The 26,585-nt window shown below is 34.0% G+C and overlaps 2 protein-coding genes across 2 annotated transcripts in view; one reads left to right on the top strand and one right to left on the bottom strand.

The window, feature by feature from the left end:
- Nucleotides 1–26,585, top strand: part of LOC129221641 (adenosine receptor A2b-like) — a 273,995-nt gene that overhangs the window by 161,721 nt on the left and 85,689 nt on the right. The gene's annotated exons all lie outside the window — the stretch shown is intronic.
- On the bottom strand, nt 15,014–25,675 carry LOC129221646 (uncharacterized). Its single transcript, XM_054856172.1, has 3 exons — nt 25,475–25,675; nt 22,580–22,684; nt 15,014–15,205 (listed from the first exon to the last, which is right to left on the bottom strand). Exons 1-3 carry the CDS (start codon nt 25,637–25,639, stop codon nt 15,119–15,121), a joined length of 357 nt encoding a protein of 118 aa, XP_054712147.1. The 5' UTR covers nt 25,640–25,675; the 3' UTR covers nt 15,014–15,118.

The raw sequence follows: 26,585 nt of genomic DNA, 5'->3' as shown, positions 1-26,585 counted from the left end.
AAACGTGCGTGTGATTTCTTAAATAAAAAGTTTAGTTAGTTTATTACATCTTAAAATTACTACTTTTTAATGAAATACATGAACTGTCACGTGCGGGTCGAAATAGCGGCTTTTTCGTGGAATGTAACATGTATGCACTGCTTGCTCGTATTACGGATAGTTATTATCAGTATGAGATATTACTGACTAGATGATATTATACTTCTGTACGAGAGAATATTTGAATTCTTTACAAAAACAGTACTTCACTGAACATTTAAGTACATGAAAAAAGGCCTATTTTTGACGGATGATATTTTGAAGCTTAATTTCTCTGTCAACATGAACTACTCTCAATCTGTATTCACAAATCTATTGTCGATATATCAAGGACGAACATTTTGCCGTAGGAAAGGTTAGGTTTTCGGCAGAAGTGTACCAGAAATACATAATACAAATACTTAAATCTGAAGTTCATTCCAACTGGTAGAAAAAGTATGAGAATGCCGCTCACACACACACATAAGGGAAAACATAAATAACTGGTCGAAATTTACACAAAAAAAATTTTTTTTTTTAAATCGAAGTATAGCTACAAAGTCTTTAGAACAGTTTGAAATCACCCAACCGTAAAAGTTTCCGGATATTTTTTAAACCTTCAATTAACTACACCACTGATTGAGTGGTAATGCAATTTGGATATAGCATTTAAGTATGACAATAGTCTCATATGTAGTGGATCAAAGTACATGAGACTTCATGCGGACAATATATTGAGTGCAACAAAATCACGACTCGTTACCAGTTCCGAATTTTCCGCAAAAACAGCTTATTCTATTTACCTATCCCATTCGATTGGAAACAAATCATCTAGATCACCATTATGATCATCATACAGTTGATACTCATCAATGTGAGCTGGTTTTCATCTCTGCAAAACGAAGCTGGAGTCTTACACTCATGAGCTTACATGAGCGCCATTACCCTTCATTGGCATGCTGAACTTGAATGTATTATAATTAGCGTAACAAAGAATTTAAAAAAATGAAGAAAAGCATTAACATGCAACTGTACGCATAAAATTTAATAGCCGTGATGAATAAATTAACATTTTAAACTAACAGTGCATGCTTGCCTGCAAGTTAGATTTTGTAGAATTTTATAATAAAACAACGAACTACGTAATGTTACAAAAACACTTTCCTTCGTCAATAATTATATACCATACTATAAAATGGCAATGATATTAGCTATATGGTGGTACAAATTACGAGTTTTTAACTTTACAGGGTGTCCGAAAAGTCCTTGACACATTTTAAAAAAATCATAGAAAAGCAATAAATTGTCGTATGAATATGCAGTTTGGCCCATAATACTTTACAAGTTCAAGAATTTTTTTTTTATGACATCATAAAAAAAATTGTAGTAATAAAAGACTTAGTCCTACACTCTCCTGGTGAGGCAACGAAATACGTTCCGTACTTTGTATTTTACACAAAAAAAAGGTTGACATTGCTGTGCAGAGTTAAGCATTCAATAATTCTGAAGTTACTGTTTGTAAGCTATTTTTGAGGTTATTGAAAGTGCCCTTCACACATTGTTATAGTATAGCAGTGTATGAAGAGCAAAAAGAAAGAAATATGAAAAATATCTAAACAGCAGTAGTATTTATTATTAAATATTTATAACAAAATATTTATTATTACATTTTTTTATGATGCCATAAAAAAACTCTTGAACTTGTAAAGTATTATGGGACAAACTGCAAATTCATAAGACAATTTATTGCTTTTCTATGATTTTTTTAAATGTGTCAAGGGCTTTTCAGACACCCTGTATTTTATTTACAGTTACTTGGGTGAGCGAGATTTTGCCCTCTAAGCGCCATTACCTTACTTTCTAATATATTTTGTGGTGAAAGACATTCGTGCGGAAAGTTTTTTAGGAATTGACCGAAATACTTGTAATTTTCTAACTATGTTCATATATTCAGTAAATTACCGCCCATTAGCCAGGGCTAAGAGGTTTTCCATCTCCTAGCTCAGTCACTTTCCTATGCCGGGCTGATGAGTGCTAATAAGCACGAAACTGCAGTCCTCGGCTGGAAATGACTGAGCTGGCGATGTATTTCAGCATTATGTTCATATAGTTCATTGATTTATACTGCGAACTAAAAGTCATAAACCTGCTGTTCAGCTCAAAATTTTTAGAGCAAGTTTAATGCAAAATCGGGCAAAATAAACAATAATATTCAGCTCCAGCAGCACAGTTTAAGAATTTTTTCCAACTTTTAAAAATCATCAAAAATTGCTATTTAGCCGTGTGATTTTAATAAACTGTCCTTGAATTCTTTTAAATCAACAACAACTCCGAAGCCACATTCCTAAGTGAAGGCCAATACTCTTAATTCGAGTCAATATCCGTATTGCGTGTCGGAAGCTCTCTCTAAACAAGCTAGCGATAGGAATTAACATAATACAGGAGTCGTCTGCCTCTAGCGTCAGAGAAATTAATTTACATCTCCTTCATCCTGGAAGGAAGCTAATGTTACTGTAAAATGGTGTCGACTTTTAATTAGAGGAAGTACACTGTAAACTGACGGACGTTTCAAAAGAACGTGCGAGGTTATTGGATTTTGTTGGCTGACTGAATATTTTAGTAACTTTGGAAATCTTGCCAATTTTTTGACTCTGCTGAGATCAATGGGCTGGAGTTTCAAAGACGTGACAAGTTGTTTTTAAAATAGAGAAACTTTCTTTGTAAGTCTTACAAAGGAAAATGGTATGAAATTTTAAAAACGAGTGCGGGTTACGTAGGAAAATCCTTCTATAGGATTTTATAATTAATTAATTTATGTGTCTGATATATAGTTCAAAAGGTTGTATCGTGAACGAAGTTAAGGGAGCTAAGCCCCCTCCCCTGGAAAGCTTATGAGCTCCTTCAAAGAAGAATACAAATGAAATTTAAAGCCTTCATTTTACATGAGTATCTCTGAAATAGTTATTTTCGTTCTTCGAAACTATACACTAAAAACGCTCAAACTGTCTTTTCTCGTTTTTTCTCACGCACTCCTTATTTTAACTCGTTGTATATTTGTTGTGATAAATAGAACAAGTTTGTTAGGAACGCAAGATAGGGCCCGAGGGACACTTCTGATTTCTGATAGTGTCAAATTCAAGTATAGAGTAGTTCCATAAGTCATGAATTGCCCTTAACGAAAACAAGAGGAGCCAAAAATTGCGTTTAAAGTTCCCTTCAATTTCGGAAAATTTTCGAAGGGGAGAGCCTCTGATTCCTAAGTTCCTGCCTAATGTCACAAAAGGGTCACAGCGTTAGGTCATTATTTTTAGAGCCATTGTGTTATTCATTGCAACAGTGATATAACTCCATATTTTTAAAAACATGTTTTTTTTTTTTTTTTTTTTTTTTTTTTGCTAAATAGTATCACATTCAGTAATTGACTGTGATATTTATGATTTTGTAATTTTAATTAAGTTACACACATTTAGAACCGAAATGTGGTAGGTGGTGTTAGTAAATAATGTGAAACCATTCAGCAATAAGATGTCATACCATTTACCATTTTTACATCACTTTTACAATGTGCGACTAAATTCTTAACCGCAAATACGTAATTCTTTCCAAAAACTTCCATTAAGATATTTAATAAAAGTTCTACCAGAGAACTCTTCTTAGTTCATTAGTTCTTTATGCCTAAGCTATTTCTCGATTTATAATCTGCGTCATAATATTGAAACATTATATTCACTTCTTGCATAAAGTAGGGGAGGGTGGCCCGAAGCGGGTAGGTTTCGAAGAACGCTCAAAAAATGTTGTTTTTGGATTTTTATCGCAGCAGTTTCAGTTTTATTTCCTAACAGGTTTCTTGAACTTCAAAATAAAAAGTGATTTTTGTATTATTTTTAACCCAATATTTATTTATTATCAAACATTACAAACTCTTGAAAAACCCGTTTTGCCTTACCAGGGAGCTCAAAGCGGGAAAAATTAACTAATAGTAATTTGGTACATTTGCCTATCAAATATGAAGTTATAAATGATTAAAATAATTGGCTTGTAATCTGCCGTTGTAAAAAAATAGATAAAAAAAGATGTACTTATCCAATTTAAAGTCAAAACATTTGTTTATAAAGCATAAATAAATAACTGATGAAATTAGTAGAATAATTTATTGCCATTCTAAAAAATAACTTTTTCAAGTTATACTTATATTATTGAAATGGAAAATCTAAGTCAGCACATGTGTCAAGATACTATAAATAAATATATGATTAAATCCAATACCCGCTTTGCCCGACCCGCTTTGCCCGAAGACACGTTTTTCATTTCAATAATTATAACCTTAAATTTAAAAAAGAAACCAAGGAAATGGTCATCGTAATTTGTAGGTTGATGGTGTTAGAATATTATTGACAATCAAAAATAACAAGCTGGTCTGCGACAAAAAGTTACAAAACTTCCCTTTTTTTTAAAGTAATGTATCATTTTTTAACTTTAAGCTTGGTTGAGCCATGCCGCTTCACAACTGCTTTTCTGGAACGGATAAAAACTCGGGTTTTTCGGGTAAACACGACATAAGTATGCATCGCCGCTTACACACCATAGTGGGGCATACGAAGGCCTACCCGCTTTGGGCGACCTACCCGTTTGGGCCAACCTCCCCTACATGTTATGCACATAAATGTAAGTGACTCTATTGTTTTTAACTTTATAATACTTTTTTTTTTCAGTAAGTTTTGTTAAGATAATTTTACTTTTATCAACTTTACCACGGGTTTTTATTGCTACGTTCTTTTGTATGTCTGTTCGGGTGGAATCTTTTGACCCTTTTATACTAATTTCCCAATGAACTAGAGATTTTAAAACTTGATCACAGCTCAAATCGAAGGAAAATGCAAAAAAATGAGTTTTTAATAATCCTAAGTGTTTAACTTTAATTTTCTAGCAATAAATTTACATAAAATAAAGCTTTTTTTTTCTATACAAAGGAAACACTGCATCGTTTGTTGTTGTCCAGATCACAGTTTGTTCGAACAATGTGTGACAATTAGAATGCTTATAATATTTGTTTTCAAATGATAGAAAGCTTCCAATAATTGTCTTCAACATGGGGTCAATTGTCTTCAACAAAATAAGTTTCAATTCTTTTAAAATTGTTTTTTTTTTTTAATTTATTTTACTGATAAGTACCAAGTCATATTCAAGAGCTACACTGTTGAAAATTTTACGGTAAAAAGTTTTGGAATCCACGTTGAAAGTACTTTTTACCTTAAAATCCTATTTTACTGTAATATTTTACGGTAGCAAAGACGACAACGCTGCAGCCGAGTCACGTTGGGTAAAAAGAACAAGATTCAAGCAACTCGTTTCCGAACCTGCGCTGTCTGGGACGTGACAGGAGAGCGAGGACGGAGAAATATATATTTCGCGCCACTAGTCACGTAGGGCACAAATTGGCGCTGCAATCGCTTACTTTTTCCTGTACAATTTACTGTAAAAAAAAAATCTGAACTGCAAACGCTCTATTTTGCAGTCATTTTTACCTTAAACCTGAATTTTCAACAGTGTAGTTTTTAGAAACGTCATACCTACAGTCCAAGGGGATTTTCGGTGAAACAATAATTTGTCGAAAATTTAAATCAATATTGTATCAGTGTATGCATGACATGTTACAGGTTGGCGAACTTTCAATGTAAATGTTGAATCCTCGCGAAATGTAAATAAAATGTTTGGTTCAGTTTGAAGTTTTTAGCAGATATGCGTTTTTATTTCAGCTTGGCCTTTTTTTTTTTTTAATATTTCTTTATTTTTTTAATTTTTCATTATTATATTTTTGTGATCGTCTATATGTTTTAAGTTTATTTGCAGAATATGTGTGACATATATGTATTTAAACATTAAAATGATTCTGCTTGCCTGGAACTTATGCTGCGCATACAAATGTAAATAAAATGAAACATTTTTGAAGGTTATGATCTTATTTATCGTTCATTTTATTCCGTTAATTTATTGACTGCACAAATGTATCGAACTCCGTCACTGTCAGTTTAAACCGTCTCTATCGTAGTCTGACTGAACTGCTTAAATTCGATTGAAACATTTCAAACACACAATACCACAATAAGCAAATAAGTAAATAAATAAAAAGGTTCCAATTCCCCTTGTTTCTAAACTGGAGTAAAAAGTATTAATTTTTCTAAGTTTCAAGTAGATTTAAATCCCCATTGAGATTCAGAATTTCCCAGAATGTTCTGAAATTTTGAGACTGAACTCTTTAATATCTATGAAAATACTCGTTAGATTTTTTTTTTTTTAAAAGGACATGGAACGCAAGGGCTACCTAACTATGAGAAGATAAAGAATAGTTATCAGTGAGAAAACTTACTCATCAGATTTTTATTTACAGTACCATAAAGTGGAACTACTTGAGCCTCCAGGGGCTATTTGAACCCATGAGGAAAAAAGTGTTTAAAATCCGTCCTGGTCAAATATAACTCAATGTATAGACTGAAAAAAACTTTCTGTATGACAGGTAGCAAAACTAGGTAGAAGCTGGAGCATGAAACAAAGTTTGCTATTCCCGCCTTTTTCTAATTGATGTTATGATTGCATGTTGTCTAAACAGCTGTTTTTTGTGGCTGCAAACTTTCACACATGTAATTTCATAGAAATATCTGATATCATTAAGGTCAAGATAGTTTTATGTTTGCATTCTATTTCTTAATAAAATAAGTGTTTCAAGGTTATAGCTATATAATTAACTCAGTAACTAATATAAAGTAGTAAAAGTGCACTGGCTGCCTTAAAATGGGGCTACTTGAACCCAGTGTTCAAAAAGCCCCAAACCACATTTCATCACTAAATTATGTTAAGTAAGGTTTGTAATCTTTTAAAATAAAGAGGTTAGTTAGCATTTATACCCGTTTTTTGCGAATCTGGGGATAAAAAAGGTCCGAAAGTAAAAGCGAACCCTTTGAAGTAGGAAATAATGCGGATTATTACGAGTAAAAATCACAATTGTGTCCAGATTCAAATAATTCCGGAGAAATGTCTTAGAGAGTGGCCCATTTTGACTTAAGTTTATCAACTCTAAAAAGGAAATTAAAACAAGCCTGGGCATCCTGTAGCATTTAGTAGCTAGGAAGAGCAGGTATTAAATAATATCAGCGAAAAAAAAATCCACCCAAGCCATGAAATTGAAAGGTTTTCATTCTTTCTAATGTTTAAATAATGAGCATTTCAATTGGTTTTTGCTGTAGTTAGATTATGTTTCTATTTAAGAAATTATGTTTTCCTAAAAATATGTTTTTATGTATACCTTGATTTTATATTGATTTATATGAATAATTTGCAATTTATATAAATAGATTGCTCACTAGAATGTACGTTTTGAGTTCATTTTTCAAAATCATTGGTCTTTCTTGATATCAACACCTGATTTACAGCTTTTTCTAATGGATTTGCTGAGTGGGGCCAAGTACCCCCAGCGCGGGGCTACTTGAATCCAATTTTTAAAAATAGAAAAAAATATAAAGAGTAAAAATTGTTGTTTAAAAAAGGCTTTAGGTGGTTGCAGAACGTCTGAAAAAGCAAGGTTATCTGTTTACATTATGGATTTAACAAAGCATTTAGTGTAAAACTCGCAAAAAGTATGAAATTTCGGGTCTAAGTAGCGCCACTTTACGATACAATAAAATTGCCAGTAAAATACAAATGCATCAATTATCCACAGTGTTTTGTGGAGAAATACAAACAGAACCCTTCCTTATCGGATTCATTTGCATTCTCTATATTGCAATTTCTCTGTAATTTTTTGAACTACCTCTTGAGATACTGCAATCCAGCGAAACAAGAAATTTTTTCGAGAGGTCCACTTAAGAGCGACTGTCCTACAAAAAAAAAGCAGTAAAATTCCTATCAGTATCTAATGGTACAGAAGTTCACGCGTCATTAATCTCTTGCCACTACGGAATTCGACTTTTTTATTGGATGTAGATATTTCACTTTAAAAGCACTCTTGAGTGCATAAATTGAAGCATTACACATTGAAGAGTGCATAAACTTCAGTGAAATTCCGTTACAACGAATTCAAATATGTTCAACGAAATATCTACTTCAACGAAATAAATTTTCAGTCCGAATTTAATTTCCATTACAAGGAAATTCCCATTACAACGAACAGAATTTGCATACCCTTAATTTTCGTTGTAACGAGATTTCCTGTAGTAACAAGAACTGGTTTCTTAAAATTAACAAAGGAAAATCAAAGGAGGCCAATATCTGATTTAGACTTTATTTCTACAAGCACTTTTCACATAAGCTTTAAAATGATTTTTTTTTTTTAATCAAGATCCTAAAAAAAGATTAACCTAGAACTTCTTTGAACTTCTTTAGTTTTTTGAAGAAAGGGAACAAGTTACGGATTTAAGTTGGTATCCTTAGGAACCTCCGGGGAATAGAATTACAGTACACTTTCTAAAAACAAAATGGAACACTTTTACTATAAAATGTACGCATGTATACACACACATAAACAGAAAGAGTGTGTGTGTGTGTGTGTGTGCTTGCTCCTTTAGGAATCTACACTTGACGTTGTTCAACAAGCTTGGCAATAAGGTCCTTTAATTCTGGCTGGTTTTTCTTCTTTTTCTTTACATTGTAAATCCATGGTTATGAGGTCCTTTAATTCTGGCGGTTTTTTTTTTTTTTTTTTTTTTTCTTTTTTAAATTGTAAATCCATGGTTGTGACATTTTGTGTTGTGTGTGATATTTTTATATACATATTTTCACTTTATTCCTGGAGTTTAACTTTGACTTTTTATTTTTATAAATTTTAGTATTAAAAAAATTTAGTATAATCTATGTACATAAATGGCTACTTCTATATGTAAGGATGTCCTTCAAAACTACTGGACGGATTTTTACATTTTTTCACCATAGATAGCTACATTATCAGAAAGCAACTAAGGCTATATTTTATTCCTAAAAACCTTAGTTTAAAAAAGTTATGATGGAAAATAGTAAATTTCATGTAATTTCCTCATTAAATGATTACATATTAAAACCATTGTTACTAAAATTCGTTGCCTAACAACAGCAATATTAAAAGTAATCATAATGAAAACTTTGAATTAAGGCTTCTCAGAAGCAAACATGAGTTTAAAATTATTTAAACATTCGGAACCTCTACTTTTTGCACACTTAGAGAAACATAGTAGAGAGCTTCCTCTTTTTGTGTGTGTGTGTGTGTGTGTGTGTGTGTGTGTGTGTGTGTGTGTGTGTGTGTGTGTATGTGCCATTTTTTTAATAAAAAAAGCGCACGGTTTTTAAGTGATATTTATTTTTTGTTAGTTCATATTTTGGAAATTCTTCAATTTTTTATATGCTTAAATGTCATGCTTTCGTTTCTAACTGAATACTATTTCGTTCTTTATACTTATTAAGAAGCTCAATTTTTAATCACGTCAAAGCGGTGTACTTTGAGTTCTTTCAGTTAAACTAGAAAATGAATGAAAGCAGCGATTGTTTCTCACAATTATTACTGACCCAGGCAACGCCGGGTATTTTATTAAAAGATGAATAATAGTGCAAAACATATGCTCAGGTGTTACTGATAAACAAACTAAATACTTTTTTGTAATCTTTAAAATAATATTCCAAGTAACTGATAAAACTCCCTGATCAGGAGACCATTCGGCAGTGTAACAATGAAAAAAAAACAACCTAAGTAGCAATCGAAACAGCGAGGCATACCTTATTTGCCCTCATGTTCCCGTAATCGAAATATGAAGTCTTAAACGCTGCCGAAGTTTTAAGAAAAGTCACCAAATTAAGCGAGTTTCAGTGAGTAATAAAAGACATATTTCTCACGCTTTACAGATGGATATCCTACCAAATACAGACGGTGACATCAACTGGTATTTGCATTTTCTCTGCAAGTCTTTAAATTCGATTTTTCTCTTGAACTTTCAGCAGACTTTAAGACCTAATATCTCTAAGCGCTGGCACGAGGGCAAAAAAAAAAAAAAAAAAAGACGTCAGGAAGTCTTTATATTCTCTTTCGATTACTACCTTTTTCAGTTTTTTCATTATTACTCTATCTGTATAGTTTCCTGGTGAAAAAAAATACTTTCTCAATTATAAACTGCTTTCTTTTCTCGACATAAACGCTTGATTCTAAAAGCACTTTTTCCAATTCCTACTGTGTTATTAATTCACAATCACTCACTCTGTCTCTCTCTCGCTATATATATACATATATATATATATATATATGTATATGTATATATACATATATTCACACACACACACACACATATATATATATATATATATATATATATATATATATATATATATATATATATATATATATATATATATATATATATATATATATATATATATATATATATATATAAGGGTGGTCCTTATTTATATGGGAAATTTTTTTTTCGGAATTCAACAACTGACGCCCCCTAATTTTGTGACACTATAATAAAAAGTAACGTGTGCAAAATTTGAACTCGATCGGTCAATAATAACACGTGCCCCTAAGCCGTTGAACTTTAACACTTTTGATAATTTTCCCACAAATCTTCGAGTTTTTACTTCAGACCCAGTACATCGTTTCTCCATGGTTTGCAAAATATTTTTACAGTGAGGTAGCACTAAAATTAATCTTTTTAATTACTTTATATCATCTAAAGATTTTACGTTGAATAAGAATAAAATAATGCTTTAGAAACGTTCTTTAATCGTACGCTTTTCTCAATTTATCTCGGTAGTGTGTATTTTTTTCCGATAGTCTTGAACGGTCTGTAAAATCAATTGTTTTTGTGACTGATAATTTGGTAAATTAGTTGTGAAATTCTTGCATTAATTATGCTCCTCTTTCAATTGTATCATTCACAATTTTCAGTATTTTAACAATCTCTCTACCCTTTAAATAGCTTCCTTCACTTTCACTTTTCCGTGAATCAGGATCAAATAGGGAAAAATCCTTTAGTATTTGTAACTTATCAAACAGTTTTATTGACTCGTAATTGATTCTATAAAGAGGAAGATCTTAACTAAAAAAGTATTCCAAATCATCTACTGTTATCTGAAATTTGTTAAACAGTCATCAGACACGTCTTTCTTATCACGAGCATCTTTTGGACTAGTCATTATTGGGTTGCTGCAAAAAAACATATCTTCATACAGCATTTAATTGTAAAACAGCTTTAAAGGGCTTTCTTTACACGTAAGGTCAATTTAAAATGTTTCCTAAAAATAAAAATTTTCAAACAAAAGTTCCTTTTGCCACCCATGTGGCTCAGGGATAAGCTCCAGGTTGCCGAAAACATATCCCTGTAGAAGGAAATTCACCAGGAAATATTATTACAAGTTACGAGAACTCTCTGTAATCTTTCTCAATTCCACTTTTTACGGACAATAATATGTCAGCAACTTCGTCTTTTAGAATTTAAGTAGTATGTGTACTTGATTGAAATGTTATAAGTTCTGAATCCTTCCCTGTGGAGATCTTTCCACAAAGTTTTGAAGCGCTTAAATAATTGAATATCTGATCTAGAACTAAAAAAGCAAGAACTTCTTTAAGGACACACTCTGCAGTACGATTTCAAGTGCATGATGATGGCAATCCAAATGTAATATATCACCGTTCAGTTTTTGCTCTAAAAAAATGCATGCACAATTTATGCGGTCGGTATTGCAAGTCGTTGTATCAAACACTACAAAGAGCAGTTAGCATTAAAGAGCTATCATCTAAGATATCATATCCAACTGAAGAAATATGTAAGGAATTTTGAGTAGCTGTTCAATATTAGGACCTGAAGCTATCACTAATCCTGTCGGCGTTCTTTTTCCAGTTTTATCTGAATGTAGCTTTGTATCCCAGTGAATAACTACAAAATCTAAATTTAAATTCATAAAATTTAATTTTATCTCTCGAAGATTTTCTTTTGCTCTCTTAAGGAATGTACGATTGATCACTAGGTGATTTGGATTTAAATTTACTGCATCTACATAGGCTATAAATAAAAGAACATCTTTATCCCTAATATGGCGCATTTGTCTAACAGTGATGAAAGGCGAGATGATATCAATAGTTGGAAAGCTTTTTTGCATTGTGGTAGACCAGCTGTAGAAAACAAAAAGTTCAACAGGTTAGGATAGATACTCATTTCGATTTCTAAATCTTGTGAATCGCAAGAATTTGATGATAATAAAGGGTTATGTACTGAAATAGAAGAAAATTAATTTATAGATTTCTGCATTGCTCCGATCTGGATATTTTTTTAATTTATATTTTAACTATGTAAAATACAGTATATTTTTATGTTGGGAGTAATCGAGGATTTTTCGAAATTTATACTTTAAGAATTAAAAATTGCATTAGCATTTAAGTATGTTTATAACTAAAGAACAGCGAATTAAAATATAATTCCAATTACTTATATTTATAGCATTGAAACTTCGCGACTCTATTTGCCACACCTATTACATACACAGGGAATTTTGTAAATCAACACCCCCAAAACCTGGAGGAGGCAATTTGTTGTTGTCAAAGATCATTCATTAATGGCCTTGGCCATTCATTAATGGCCTATAGAATCCCTTGTGTTCATCTTGGTGGGAGGAAACGTTCCTCTGTCGCTTGGTTGGAACAAGCGCAGAAAAGCGGTACGCTTGACCCAATACCATTGGTGTACATGTACCTTCTGTAACATATTAAATTTTACGGACTGAAAGTAAGAGAATGGTCAGTCTGGAAGTAGCAGCGCCTATTGAGGTTCAAAATTACTTTAAATATAAAATGTTAGAATATTTTTACATAAAAATGAACATCCGCAATTTTTCCTTCGAAACTCAAAAAAGGGGGCCCTAGGGGCACGTGTTAATATTCATGGATTGACTTAAAATTTTGCAAGGATCATTTATTTGTATAATGGAACAAATTGAGGGGGAGTCGTGTAAAATATCTGCAACTTCAAAAATAAGGAAAACCCTAATATATATATATATATATATATATATATATATATATATATATATATATATATATATATATATATATATATATATATATATATAAACCCGATAACAAGATAATATTGTATTACAATCAAAATAATTAGTTAACTATCATTTATTAGTTTATACTAATTTTAATCAATATTTTGCACAAATCTTTTGATATAAGGACAAAAAAAATTCTTCCAAAATTTAGAATTAAATACCTATAGAAACCCCTGATTGTTCTGAATCACATAAAATTTGTAGCAATGTTTTAAGGTAACTAGATCTTGAATTATAATGGTTTTTAACTGCTTTTATGCTAAAGTGTATGTGAGCCTTCAATGGGATTGTTCATTGTTGATCGCTATCATTGCAGAACAATGCTTTTATTGAAATGTATTTTTAACACTAAATCCCCCCCCCCTGTTTTTTAGTTTCAATCATACCTTTTGATCTATTTAAGAGAGGAGGAAATTTTAAATGTATGCGAAACTGGGGATAAACCATTTTTAAAGCCATATGAATGTGGCAGGGAGAAGCAAACGGATGTGAGTGGACTTTTTAAAGTTTTGAGAAAAACGCATTTGAAGCACAGACTCTAGGTAAGCTTTGATTAAAATGGTTTTCGAAATCTTGCGGCATATCAGCACATGCCTATGATACTACAGTCGATCCCGCTTCTTAGAATATCGGTTAAAAGAATATCCCGCTTAATATAATGTATTTTCAATGTACCAAACCAATTTAATGTGTTATTTTTATTCCGGTAAATGGAATATCCCGCTCATTAGAATATTTTTTCGTGGCAAAATGGCTATTACATTAAGCGGGTTGTTCTATCGCTTTCCCCGAAACAAAGGAGAGGTACTCCTGCCACTTGTAGTTTGCCTCAAAATTTTTAATCTTCGCACCTACATCTCTTTGCTTCCCACTGCCTTAAATATGGTTTCCACACGCGAGGCAAACCTGACCAAAGTAGGAATTGACTTTTTTTATACAGTTAACTCCCGATTATCCACGGAATTGGGTGGCACAAGTGCCGCAGATAATTAAAATCGCGGATAAACTAATAAAAGGCAAAAATGGGGACAAATAAGGTGAAAATTGTCCTTCCTCAAAAACGTAACCGTATTAGTGCATAACACTCTCGTCAAACTAAAAATATATAGAGTAAAGTACAAATATTTTGTATTTTTGCAGAACAGAACTTAACATCAATGAAGAACAAATGTATGTACCATGAAGTGTGCACAATCTTTATCTTTATTAATAACAAAGCTAAAAGTCGCTCTGTCCGGACCTCTGTCTGTCAGGATCTCTCTCTGTCCGGATCCCTGTCTGTCAGGATCTCTGTGACGTGCATAGGGCCTAGACCGTTCGGCCGATTTTCACGAAAGTTGGCACAAAGTTGGTTTGTAGCAAGGGGGTGTGCACCTCGAAGCGATTTTCCGAAAATTCGATGTGGTTCTTTTTCTATTCCAATTTTAGGAACAAAATTATCATAAGACCGACTAGTAAATTACGAAATTATCATAACGTGGAACCGTAACATGGGCACAAGCCAATTGCCGAGATACGAAATTATCATAACGTGGAACCGTAACATGAGTACAAGCCAATTAGCGAGAAAATTCACCATACATTATTTGTAAATATACAGGCGAACCAAAAGACCTTTTAATTTTTCTACTACAGCCAAAGTCGTGCGGGTACCACTAGTAACTAAAAAAAAAAACAAAAACAGCTGAGTTTATTTACATTTTTCGACAAAAGAAAGTCATTGGTATTTGCTTTTTACTGCGAAAATACATGTTCTTGATTGTTGAATGACTCGTAGATTATCTGTTCGCGCATAATCGGGAGTTCACTGTAGATAATATATTACTTGTTATGCATAAAACTAAAACATTACGCATTCAAGAGTGCATAAACTAGTAACAAAAACTGTCTTCTTAAAGTTACCAAGAGAAAACAAAATGAGACTAATGTCTGAATTAGACTTTATTCATAAAAGCAACTTACAAAAACAGTAAAATGCTTGTTAAGTCAAAGTCTTCAAAAAAAAGGAAATCTCTGATGAAGTACCTCGACTGTCTTACATAGCAGAACACGATGCGGATCTCAGTCTGTATCCTTGAGTACCAAAATTGAGAAGTTTTACAGTGCACTTACTAAAAGGATACTGAAAAATAAAATAAATGATTATTGTTTTAACGTACATTCAAAGCGGTAGATGTAAAAATGCATGTACATACATGTAGTCATCAAAATAATGGAAACACTCTGTGACAAGTGTGTTGGGAATCGCTATTCTGCCATAAATGTTCTGTTGATAAAGGTGCCTCCAGACTCTAATCACTCACACTGGTGAATTCAGATGGTGATTGAGTTCTCTGATCATTTTTGCTGATATTGTTCGCTATTTAGACATTACAATCCTCTTCAATATCGTCGGTTTCTTTTACTAAGCTTCTCTTTGCGTCCACTACTATGCTTTGCCGAGCTTGTCTTACCGCGCTGCGTGTATGCTGTCAGGACTTTAGATACTGTACCTATAGAAACACCAAAAAGTTGAGATGTTTCAGTTACACTTGCTTCAGCTAGACGCGTTCCAACAATTTGGCCTCTTTTAAAATTTGAGATGTCCAATGTTTCACGCGCATAAAAAAATCCAAGACGTCCAGAACTTCAGTTATTCCACGATATACTAGCAGAATATGTACATTACTATTTATAAAAAAATAATAATAATAATTTGAATTCTGAAATTTTGAATTCAAATCATGTTTTTCGCAATCACGAACTGAGACAGGACCCTACTCATTTGAGTTATTGTTTCTAGAAACAGCTCCTGCCCCCCCCCCCCCCCCACCCAAGCCTACCTCTCCTCCTGGGCGGTTACGTGTGCATAGTAGTGTGTAAGTGTGTAGGCTTGTGTGTGTGCGTAGACCTGTGTATATGCACGTAGGCGTGTGTGTGTGAGCGTGCGTGTGTGTAGGACATGGACGCCTCCGACCAGGAGAAGCGGATAGCTCAGAACCGGAGCAGCCGCGCCGCGCCGCCTGCAGAGGACGGTGGGCGGTGGTGCTGCAGATTCTTCTCGTTCAAGCTGAAAAGGGCACGGAACATCAAAAACGGTCAAATAAGAACAATAAGCAATCGTGATTGCTCAAAAAAAAAAAAAAAAAAAAAAAACAGATATCTAGTTTTATTCTTTATTACGCACGAAGTACATTCAAAAATGTCACTTTTATTCCCAGGTGTTTCCATTATTTTGATAACTACCTGTAGATGCACATATTGACAGAGAGTGAGTATATGCTCTTGCATGTGCATTGTCCTCAATACACTATATTTTACGTCGCTTATCGAACTCAATACTTTAATCCCAGTGTTTATTGTAGGCGGCAGGGGTGGGGAGGGTGAAACCGACCATTCGAAGTTCAGACTTTTCGCAAGGTTATTTTTATACCTAAAAACGACCATCTATATCATTCTAAATTTTGCAGCCTAAAATCCGCAAAAGCCGCTCTGTGTATAATATTTGTCCAAAATTTGTGCGATAATTAGAACAGTTGAAATACTTATTTCTAGCCGATGTAAACCTCGAAGATAGTTTAGCTTTTTATGCAGCTGATCCGCCTGATGAACGACATCCGTGTTTGAGAAAAATCTGCATTAAATTCTTTCACAATTCAAATTGAAAGCTAGGAACGACTTCGTCAGAACTAGATAAAATTCTCGGCAATTATCTTTCAGAGAATATTCTCATGAAAGAATTTCTCTGGTAAATTCCGCTAAAATGCAGTCACAAAAACAATTAAGCTGCAACACCATTACATACTTTCCATGTGGATGATTAACTTCAAATTAAAGAAGAATATTTTTAATGATATAGTAAAAGATTTTAAGGATATGCTTTAAAAACTACCATATGCTTCCCGTGCAGTCAAAACTATTTTCTTACATTTTCTAATACTAATTAAAATAAAATACACGTGGCAATGCATGTAAGTTTGATACATATCTTGTCATAACCGAGTGGTTTAAAGAGGGGTTCGTGAGCATATCAGAAAAATTCGTGCGTAACTTTTCTTTAATTGTTATTATTTCTGTAGTAGCCCAAAAGAACTTTGTTGATTTGAACTTTCTATCTTTCGCAATTTTACTTAGTAGCCCGGTCAAAATAGACATTCGAGTTCGGAAAAATTCCCATAAAGCTGAAAATTGGTACAGACCTTAAGAACATCATTATAAGTGAAATGTCAAAAGTCCTCATCGATCCGAGTGGAGCTAAAAATTTTATGCAAGGTCAAAGGTCAAAAATGAAATTTAAAAAAAAATGAAAACATTCGTACAGTGCTGAAAATTGGTACATACTTTAAATGCATCATTGTGAATGATATATGAAAAATTCCCATCGATTCCACTTGAACTAAAAATTTTATGGAAGGTCAAAGGTCAAAATAAACAAAAAAAAACTTAAAAAATCGGAAAAATTCACATAGAGCTGAAAATTGGCAGAGACACAAAATACACAATTATAAATGAAATATAAAAAATCCCCATCGATCCCACTTAATATAAACATTTTATGCACGGTCAAAGGTCAAAAAATGTTTTTTTTTTTATTTTGCAATTGTTTCAAAAACATAACTGTTATTATAAAAAGTGCATATTAATTTGTAAATTATACAATATGTTGAAAAGACGCTTTTATATGAAGTTCAACTCTTTCTGGTTCAAATTAGGTGAAAATGGTGAAACAAGTACAACATTATCCCTTATTTAACGGATATAAGATGCCTCTCACTACCTATTATCCCTAATCAGATTCTTCAGGTGCAGCAGCAACAATTTCTCTAGCCTTTGCATACAAAGGTTGATCAAAACTAACAAGTAATGCTTTGTATTCTCCAAAGCACAAAGTAAAGTAGTGTATCTACTATTGTAGTCATTTGCAGGTTGGTGAATAAATGGTAAGAACAAAATTCTAGACATTGAAAAATCCATATTATTCTTTGTTAAACCTTCAATATAACCGTTCCAACCTGATAGCGATAAATTATTCCATTTCCCATACAACCATAACAAATCTATTTTCCGGAGTAAGAAAGAAGTTGTATCACTTTCATAAGCAAAATTCTGAGCAGTTATTTTACTATATCCTACTACACCATTATTGTGGTACTCTTGTGTTGGCACATGAGCTTTTTCTGAAAAATCTTTCGCTGAAATAATTTGTTTCATTCGCGATAAAGGATCTTCTGCTAAAACTGAACTTCTAGGAGTAATAATTTGGATTATGCCCATTATGTATAGAGTGTTATGGCCATCTAAAGTGTGTACGTTAATACCAGCATTGTCTGCTGCGTATTGAATAAATGTCCCTGTTTCTGGTGGTAAAATATGTGGCTGATGGTTAAAAACTGTAGCCGCCTCATACGCCATAGTATCATATCATTATACGAAGCACTTAAACCAAAAGACGAGAAAATTTGTATCAAATGTTTAGATCCAAATTGTCGATGAAAAAAAACTGAGAGACCCAATTGTAATCTCGAGATGAAAGATCTAGGATGAACAGCAGCCATAATACAGTGGCTGACACTAGTACATATTAATTTCAAATGTTCCAATTTAGATCGTTTTCTTTTTAAGATAATTTGCTCCAAAAAATAAGTCAATGACTCCGGAATGTCACTATTAATATTTTCAAACATTTGACATGGCGGGGGATAATTGTTAGTGTCGCACACGACAGATTGAATATCTTCTTGAATAATTTCTGCCGCAGTCTTTAGTACCCTAAATCTTTCCTCTTTTGCTGTTTTTTTTTAATTTTCGTACCAAGCTTTGTTCAGAATATCGTGCTGAGTGTAAACAAATCGTTGCTAAACTTCCACGTTTCTCGGTTATAATCATTCTATTGCAATACCTTAACTTTAATCTGTTTTTGATTGTTTTATCATCTGAGATTTCAGTTTTACAAATATTTTTTAGTTCTTACAGTGAAAACTGACAATCATCATTATTTTCAATATAATCAAATATTTCTGTCATCGCCATAGTAACAGCGGGATTTTTAGGACGACCTGCTTTAAGACCTACAGAACGCTTTAGAAATGAAGTGTAGCAATTAGAATGGTACTCCGCTTCAGCAGCAACTAAATCGTATTCATATTGTATGCGTGCAATAACAATTTTTGCTACGTCATCTGAACGATTATGTGCAATCTTTAGAATATTATCTTTAAAGGAAAGAGTAGCAACTTGACAAATTCTACGCCATATATTCTGCTGTTTTTTCTTTTCAGTCTCTTCATTTGCTTCATCACCACAAAATAAGCAACAGTTTTTAAAACAAAACGTTGTCTCACCTGATAGGACTCTAGTACGAGGTGGACTACTCAGAGAAGTACTGGTCTCTGTCTCTTGTTGTCTTTTAGATGCCGCAATGCCCACTTTCGGTTGTACATTTCGCGACACTACATGAACTGATCCACCGAGTGTTTGTCTTTCTAGTATTCAACAAACCCATCGTTCCTTGCACTACTTGAATCAATTAAAGATTTTAGTCCGCGTTCAACTGTAACAATTTCACCGTCAGTCAAAGATTTATTGCAAATGAAGCAATCTTGCGGCATCTTTGAAGAATTATTTGTTAAGGGTATGTATTCATATCAAAAATAGTATCAATAAACCCGACTTTTCACAACAAAGAATCACTCCCTGTTAATAAGAGCACTTGTGCGACTGACTTTGCTCATACAAAGGAATCTAAGCGCATCCACTCTCCCCTGAATGTAATTTGACCTTTTCAATTTGAAGGGTGTGTGTGAATCGTAAGAGGGGATAGGCATAGCGGTCAAGTGTAGTTTCTCGAGGTCACTCGAAAGAAAGAAAAGGAGCTTCAGTACAAGTTTCAAACACTGCAATACCTTATGAATGTTATCATTTATTGGGGGGGGGCACAAATATTGGGCTTTTTTAACACCTAGGGCAGATCCAGCTTCTGGTTTTGGAAGTACTCGTTATCAGAAAGGGATCAAAGTAATTTAAGGGCACAAATATGGGGTTTAAGGTCAACGAAATATGTCATCAAAATGCAGCTTTAATTTTGTAGCTTACGGGGGAGGGGGAGGGCTGGGGGGTGAGACCACCAAGGCACAGCCTCTAAATCTCCGCTTGTATGTACCTAAATGCATAGTTTTCAAACTTTGTATCCTCTATTTTAAGACACTTACCGTTTAAGAGATATTTGTGAAAAATTGATTTTCTGAGCTTCGACCTTGAATAAAACTTTAGCTCCACTGAGATTCGTTGGGAACGTTTGAAATTTCGTTTATAATGATGTCTGTAATTATTTCTATGGTAATTTCATAGTCAAAGTGCAATATTTGGACAAAATATGGGTTTTTAGGGTGAATTTTTAGAAATTTGAGTCCCTGAACTGCAGTTTTAGACTTTATTTTATCGCTTTAGTGAGAGGGGGGTATGACCCCTTGACCCATCCACTGAATCCCCTCCCGTTTGTGCATAATTATCTATTAATTATTTATTAATTATCTATTAATTTTCAATCTTTGTATCCCCTACTTTTACAATAACACTTACCGTTTAAGAGATAGTTGCGAAAAATCGGTTTTTGACCTTTGACCTTGAATAAAATTTTTAGCTCCACCGGGATCGATGGGGACTTCTGACACTTCACTTTAGTGTTGTCCTTAACTATATTTGTGTTAATTTCATAGTCAAAGTACCAAATAGGGGTACAAATAAGGGGTCTAAGGGATTTTTTTTTTTTTTTAATATGTCTCCAATGCCATTTTAACCTATATTTAGTAGCTTCAGGGTGGAAGGTATGACCCCCATGACCCATCCTCGGAATCCCCACTTGTTAGTACACAATTGCATACCTTTCAAACTTTCTAACCTCCATTTTTTCGCTAACAATTATCGTTTAAGAGACATATATGAAAAATTGATTTTTTGACCTTTGACCTTGCATAAAATTTTTAGCTCCACTCGGATCGATGAGGACTTTTGACATTTCATGTATAATGATGTTCTTAAGGTCTGTACCAATTTTCAGCTTTATGGGAATTTTTCCGAACTTTCGCTTTTTTTTGGTCTATTTTGACCGGACTATAGCTCTTTTAGCTGCAATATCCTCTGGCGTAGTGTAGTTCACAAACTAAGAGAGAAGGCCGTCATCACTTGTTCGGAAGATTTGTGCCTCATAACTAACATTCGGTTGATTTAAGAAGGCTAAAACAATTCTAAGAAAATATTGCCTGGGCTGGAGAGGTGGAGGTCAATGGAAATTTCTGTACCTCAGAGCGAGACTGGTGTAAGTCCAAAAACTGGGATTTTCCGTTTATAAGTTCATTGTACGTACTGTCTGTTCTCGAACTCCGCGACTAGCAGCTGCCAACGGTTCCAATTGAAAAAGGGGGTGATGGTTTAAGGAAGCGCACTTCAGTTTTTGCTTGCTCGTTACTTCCATCTTGCTATTACCCCTGTTTTGATAAAATCAGAAGAGACCTGACGCATGCGCAAATTCGAGTAAGGTTTTGCGTTAAAATATCGAACAGTAAAAGTCTATTCCACATCGAGCCATGTGAACGTAATTCTTAAAAACAAAATCCTTTTCAATTTTTTACCAGGGTTAAAAAAGCGCGCGTCCAGTCGTTTTCATGCGCAAGAAAAAACTTTTCCCTCTCTCTTCCAAAATTACCAAATTGTGACTTAAATCCTTCTGGCTCTGAGGTACAGATTTAATGAATCAATCATAAGAATGTTGTACGTTATAACCAGGTTTTTCTCGTTAAATGTTAGTTATGCTGCCATACACTTAACAATGCACCAGCCAAGTATACCTGGTTTCTTCGTTTTATCCGGGTTCTAGTGAAGACAGGGCTCGTTTTAAGCGGGTTCGACTGTCTAGCAATAAGCAGCAGTGTGAAATTGATCGAGAAAACATTTTTTGAATCGACGCTCCGTGGCTTAGTGGACTCCCTGCTTAAAGCCCTGGTTTAATAGGAGCAAATCGCCGATCTTCGACGTCGCTCCTCGCCGTGACGCTGAAATCAAAGTCAAGTGGATTTCGGCATGGCCATTCACGACGTCGATTTAGCTCGGGCGCGCATGCGCAGAAGAATCAAGTTTTCTCTTTGGTGAGGAGCGACACCGACGATCGGGGAGTTGACTCCTAGGAAACCAAGACTTAATGCTTCACGCTTCTACGCCGCAGACCTTGGTTTGATCTTCAGGTTGGATACGGTTGACTCAACCGTTTATCTCTTCCGTGGGTCGATAAAAGTTACCATAAACTGTACTTGGGAACTATACCCAGGAGGTTCGGCTGACCACCTAACTAGAACATCTGAATTGCAGCCCAGAGGCCTTGATCGATAAAACTGAGATGGGCGAAGTAGGTTTTGGTCCCAATGGGCTGTAGTGCCTCTGGTTTTGGTTAGATATTAATATTTTTCAAAACGGAAACACAAGGTGTATTTTTTATAAAGGAGTTTGAATGTCAATATATACGTACTTCTTCTACTGCGAATTTACAGTTATCATAGTCCTCTGGAGTTGCTTCCTCAACTCTGCACTCTGTGGATCCAACAATTATCTCCAACGTATAAGAGTCATCTTCCTGAAATAGAGAAGCAAGGCATGAAAGCAAAGTTTATAAAAGTTATTTTACCAGTTACGATAACTTTTATTCTCCATTTCTCCATTTTAGACTCATATTTTGTTATGCATACACATCCTCTGACAATTAAGTTCGGTTAATAGTCTTGTAGCATTAATGTAATTGAAAGATTAACGAAAGTTACCTTACTTTCCTTCAAAATAGTCACTTCCCATGCTATGCACTGGTCAGTCCTGCTATACTTGTCTCGGAAACTTTGCAAGAAATCCTCTTTTGGGATCGAGTTCAAAAGCCTCTTCACGTTTCATAGGATGTCTGCAATGTTGTCAAACCTCTTACCTTTCAAAGCGAGTTGGAGTCGTGTTAACATTAAGAAGTCTGGAGGATTCAGATCTGGCGAGTATGGTGCAGGCTCAATTTGCACCATCTTCTTTTGTGACCGGAACTGTTTGGACAGACTTTATATTGATATTTTGTTCATTCATTTTTCAGTTTTCATTTAAAAATTAAAGCCCTAAGCGAGCACTTTAGAAAACAAGTCTTAGACGGAGCACAAAGACTTACACGGAGCATTATCAGCTTTTTTTTCCTTGTAACATAAAGAGTAGAAAACGAATTTCATAATCTTACTCGGAAAATAGAACAACCTTTTAGAATTTTTTCAAATAAGATTTGAAGTGCCGCAAAATTAACTGAAATAGCTCTAAGTTACCCCGAATAATTCTACAGAAGTTTAAAAACAGGGATGAGGGTAACCAGGGTTCCCGTTAAAGGAGGTAAGCATAGAAGCAACAAGATAGTAATTTTTAGTTGCCCCCTCCCTCTAGTGCTGATCTTCATCTTGAAGTTAAAGCCCCCTTCCCAAAAAAACACAAATGCTGGTTTTGATCTGATGAGGTAATCAGTTATGCGACTCTTCTACAAAAAAGTTTTCAAAATTTAAGTCCTAAAAAGGCAACTTAAAATTGTTTTTGGTGAAATCGAGGATTGGCATGGCAGCGTGGGAATTAGACCTTCTCCTTTAAGGGAGGCACAGTTGCCCCTTAACCCCCCCCCCCCAAACACACACACAGTCGTGTTACGCCCATAGTACAGAGTATCCGGATCACGTATCCCTGTTTAAAACTTTCATTAATGTATATGGTTAACGCAAGATTTCAATACTTAAAGACTTTAGGTGCGAATATTTAAAGTTAGAATAAAATTTCTTTTTTCTATATTAGAAGCTCTGATGCTTTTGCTTTTGTTGCGAACGAAACATATCATGGCTAGAGAAAGTCAATTTGTTCTGCCGTCATCGAGAAAGTGTATCCTTTTTTCACGTCCTGATTGCTAATTGTCCTGAACAAAGTGGCTTCAAAATCTGCCGTCTTTTAAATTCACAGTCAAACTTGCTTATACCAGCAAGAAGGTGCCGCGAAATTTGCTCGTTATAACCAAATGTTCGTATAAACCGAGCTCGAAGTTCTTTTTCTTTTTCGAGGAATACTCATGACCTGAAAAACATTTTCATTTGTGCATTTTGTATCGAAAAAGGTTTCCAAGTTTACTGAGCTTCAAAAGCCATTAAAAAGAAGATGGTTAAGGTCGGAGTTCATCGGTTTCGTAATTTATCTTTTATCTGCAATTGCATGAATTTAAGCTAAAATATTATTGGAAGTTGGAGTTGCGGAAGTGTTTCATTCCACAAATTAAAAAAAAAGGTTTCGGTTGACTTTCGGTTGGTTGTTAAGTTTTCGGTTGACTTCGTAATGTTAAAAGAATTTTCCAGTAAAGGAAGAGAAAAGCTCCAAGTGAGTAGAAATTTTGTGAACCACAAAAAACTGTTCGTTTTAACCGGGGTTTGCTTGCTACAAGCGAGCTTCGCTACACCAAAGACTTAACAATGTTGCAAACAAGTATTTCTAATTTCCTCGTTAAATTTGAGTTCTCAAATCGTCGTCAAATTAATAGTCGGTAAGTCAGACCTCGTTATTAGTGAGTTTCACTGTATTTTTTTTTATAAATACGACTGAAGCAACAGCGTAAGTGACATTAATATACATATAGACATAAAATCATATATATGTTGCTTCAAAGCGGCTGTAAGATATGTCCCCATTATTTCTAGGATTAGATGGCGTATTATTGCTCTGAGGCGACAATATCAAAGCAGCAACACCTCAAAGTAACGGTTGGATATCTTACCATTATTTCTAAGATTAGATGGCTTACTAGTGCTCTGAGGTGACGATATCATTCCTCAGAGCAACAGTAAAGCATCCGATTCCAGAAGTAACATTAAGATATGTACTGCCGTGTGCAGGTAAAGGGCAGTAACTGCAAATTTTTTTTTTTTTTTTTTTTTTTTTTTTTTTTTTTTTTTTTCATTTTCATTTTTGTCATCTAGTGTACGTTATCTTTATTGTACAAGCTCGCTCATTTGGTTTTCGCTGAAAAAAAAAGGCGCGAAAAGAACGTTTAATTCCAACATTTCCCCATTGTTAGTATTGAATCTGCCACGCATTTCTTCAAATATCTCGAAAACTTATTTCTGCAGATACTGCCGTTTACCTGCACACGGCAGTGTAGTTATCACTAGGCATGTGAATGCAGATGTTAAATTCTTCAGCAGTGTAAGTCACCCAACCTAACCAGTTGAGAGTAAAAAGCTTTCTTGCAAAAAAAATTTCCTTATTTCAAATACAGCATTCCAAAGTTATGATTTTACTCTATTAAACTTCCCACAACGTAAAACAATTCAACGAAAGGAAATTGTAAATTTATCAATTTAATTTAAAATTGTCTTACCTTATTATAATCAACTAATTCCAAACTAAAGTTTCTCAATGCGTATTCTTCATGGTAATATTTTGTGAGATCCATAACTGCAATCCTCACGAGTTCCTGTAGTGTTGGCCCGGAAGCAGCAGCTGCAAAAGTCAAGAAAAATGCTAAAAGAAGAGGTGACTTCATGGTTTTGTTAAGGTAGCTCCTTCGAAAAGTGAGATATCTCTCTTGTTCAAAGTAATTTATACGAAACGGGAGAATTTTATCTTCTTTCGTTTGTTACTTTCTGTGAGAAAATTTAGCAATTTTAACGTTTTTTTTAAATAAAATGTTTTATAGATGAATAATGAGACGAAATAATCTCAGCTGTCACTGATAACTTTCTTTAATCTACTTTAGCACTATTTCTAATAACTGATAAAGTTAAAAAGCTGATGAAAACAGAATTTACTGTGGCTATTTAAATCAGAGTATTACGTTTTTGACTAAAGGATTGCTCAACATAGCAACTACAAGTACATTATTTCCTATATGTGTAGGTTTTTCTATTTTCAACTAGTTGAATCAACTGTTTACCTCTTACCTTAATTTTTACTCTGTTCTTCTTTTGCAGGCACAACAAATATTGAATATCTAAATGACTTTAGATACAAACAAAGTCGTGTTATTGTTAAGGATTCAACAAAAAAATTAATAAAGGTTGACTAGCAATTTAAAACAATAGATATCTGTAGTTTCCTGGTGTTTGAGAAAATTCTACATTTGGTCCCTACACATTATGCATACTTTTCAAATAACTTAGGGAACATTTAGGATTATAATACATTGTTTAGGAAAAACAAAGAGTTAGGGGAGTGATTAAGTCCCCACCATCATAGAGTATTATGCAGTATGTACAAATGATTGTAAAGTGGCGAAGTGACTCCGTTTAGAATTGGGATTCAGTTTCGCTGTTAGCTTCCAAAGCTTTAAAGAGCTTCATTTAAAATTTGCTTCAACAAAAAAACGGAGAAACTTAAATGAACAAAGGAACAAACAAATCCAACTAAATTTCAGTTTTCATTACACTACCGTTCCATTATGTAGTTTTCAAGAGCATGTATACACATATATCTCTAATCCATTTCCCAGG

This window comes from Uloborus diversus, chromosome 4 (genome assembly GCF_026930045.1).
Source record: "Uloborus diversus isolate 005 chromosome 4, Udiv.v.3.1, whole genome shotgun sequence".
Classification (NCBI taxonomy): domain Eukaryota; kingdom Metazoa; phylum Arthropoda; class Arachnida; order Araneae; family Uloboridae; genus Uloborus; species Uloborus diversus.
Note: the sequence above shows the minus strand (reverse complement) of the source record. Positions and strands in the feature narration are given on the sequence as shown.

What these genes read in the sequence shown, in the direction of transcription:
- LOC129221646 (XM_054856172.1), bottom strand. Translation starts at nt 25,639, where the DNA reads ATGAAGTCACCTCTTCTTTTAGCATTTTTCTTGACTTTTGCAGCTGCT. An exon ending in AATTAGTTGATTATAATAAG is followed by an intron (nt 22,685 to 25,474) that starts GTAAGACAATTT and finishes TCTCTATTTCAG; the next exon opens with GAAGATGACTCTTATACGTT. An exon ending in GTAAATTCGCAGTAGAAGAA is followed by an intron (nt 15,206 to 22,579) that starts GTACGTATATAT and finishes TTTATTTTTCAG; the next exon opens with TATCCTTTTAGTAAGTGCAC.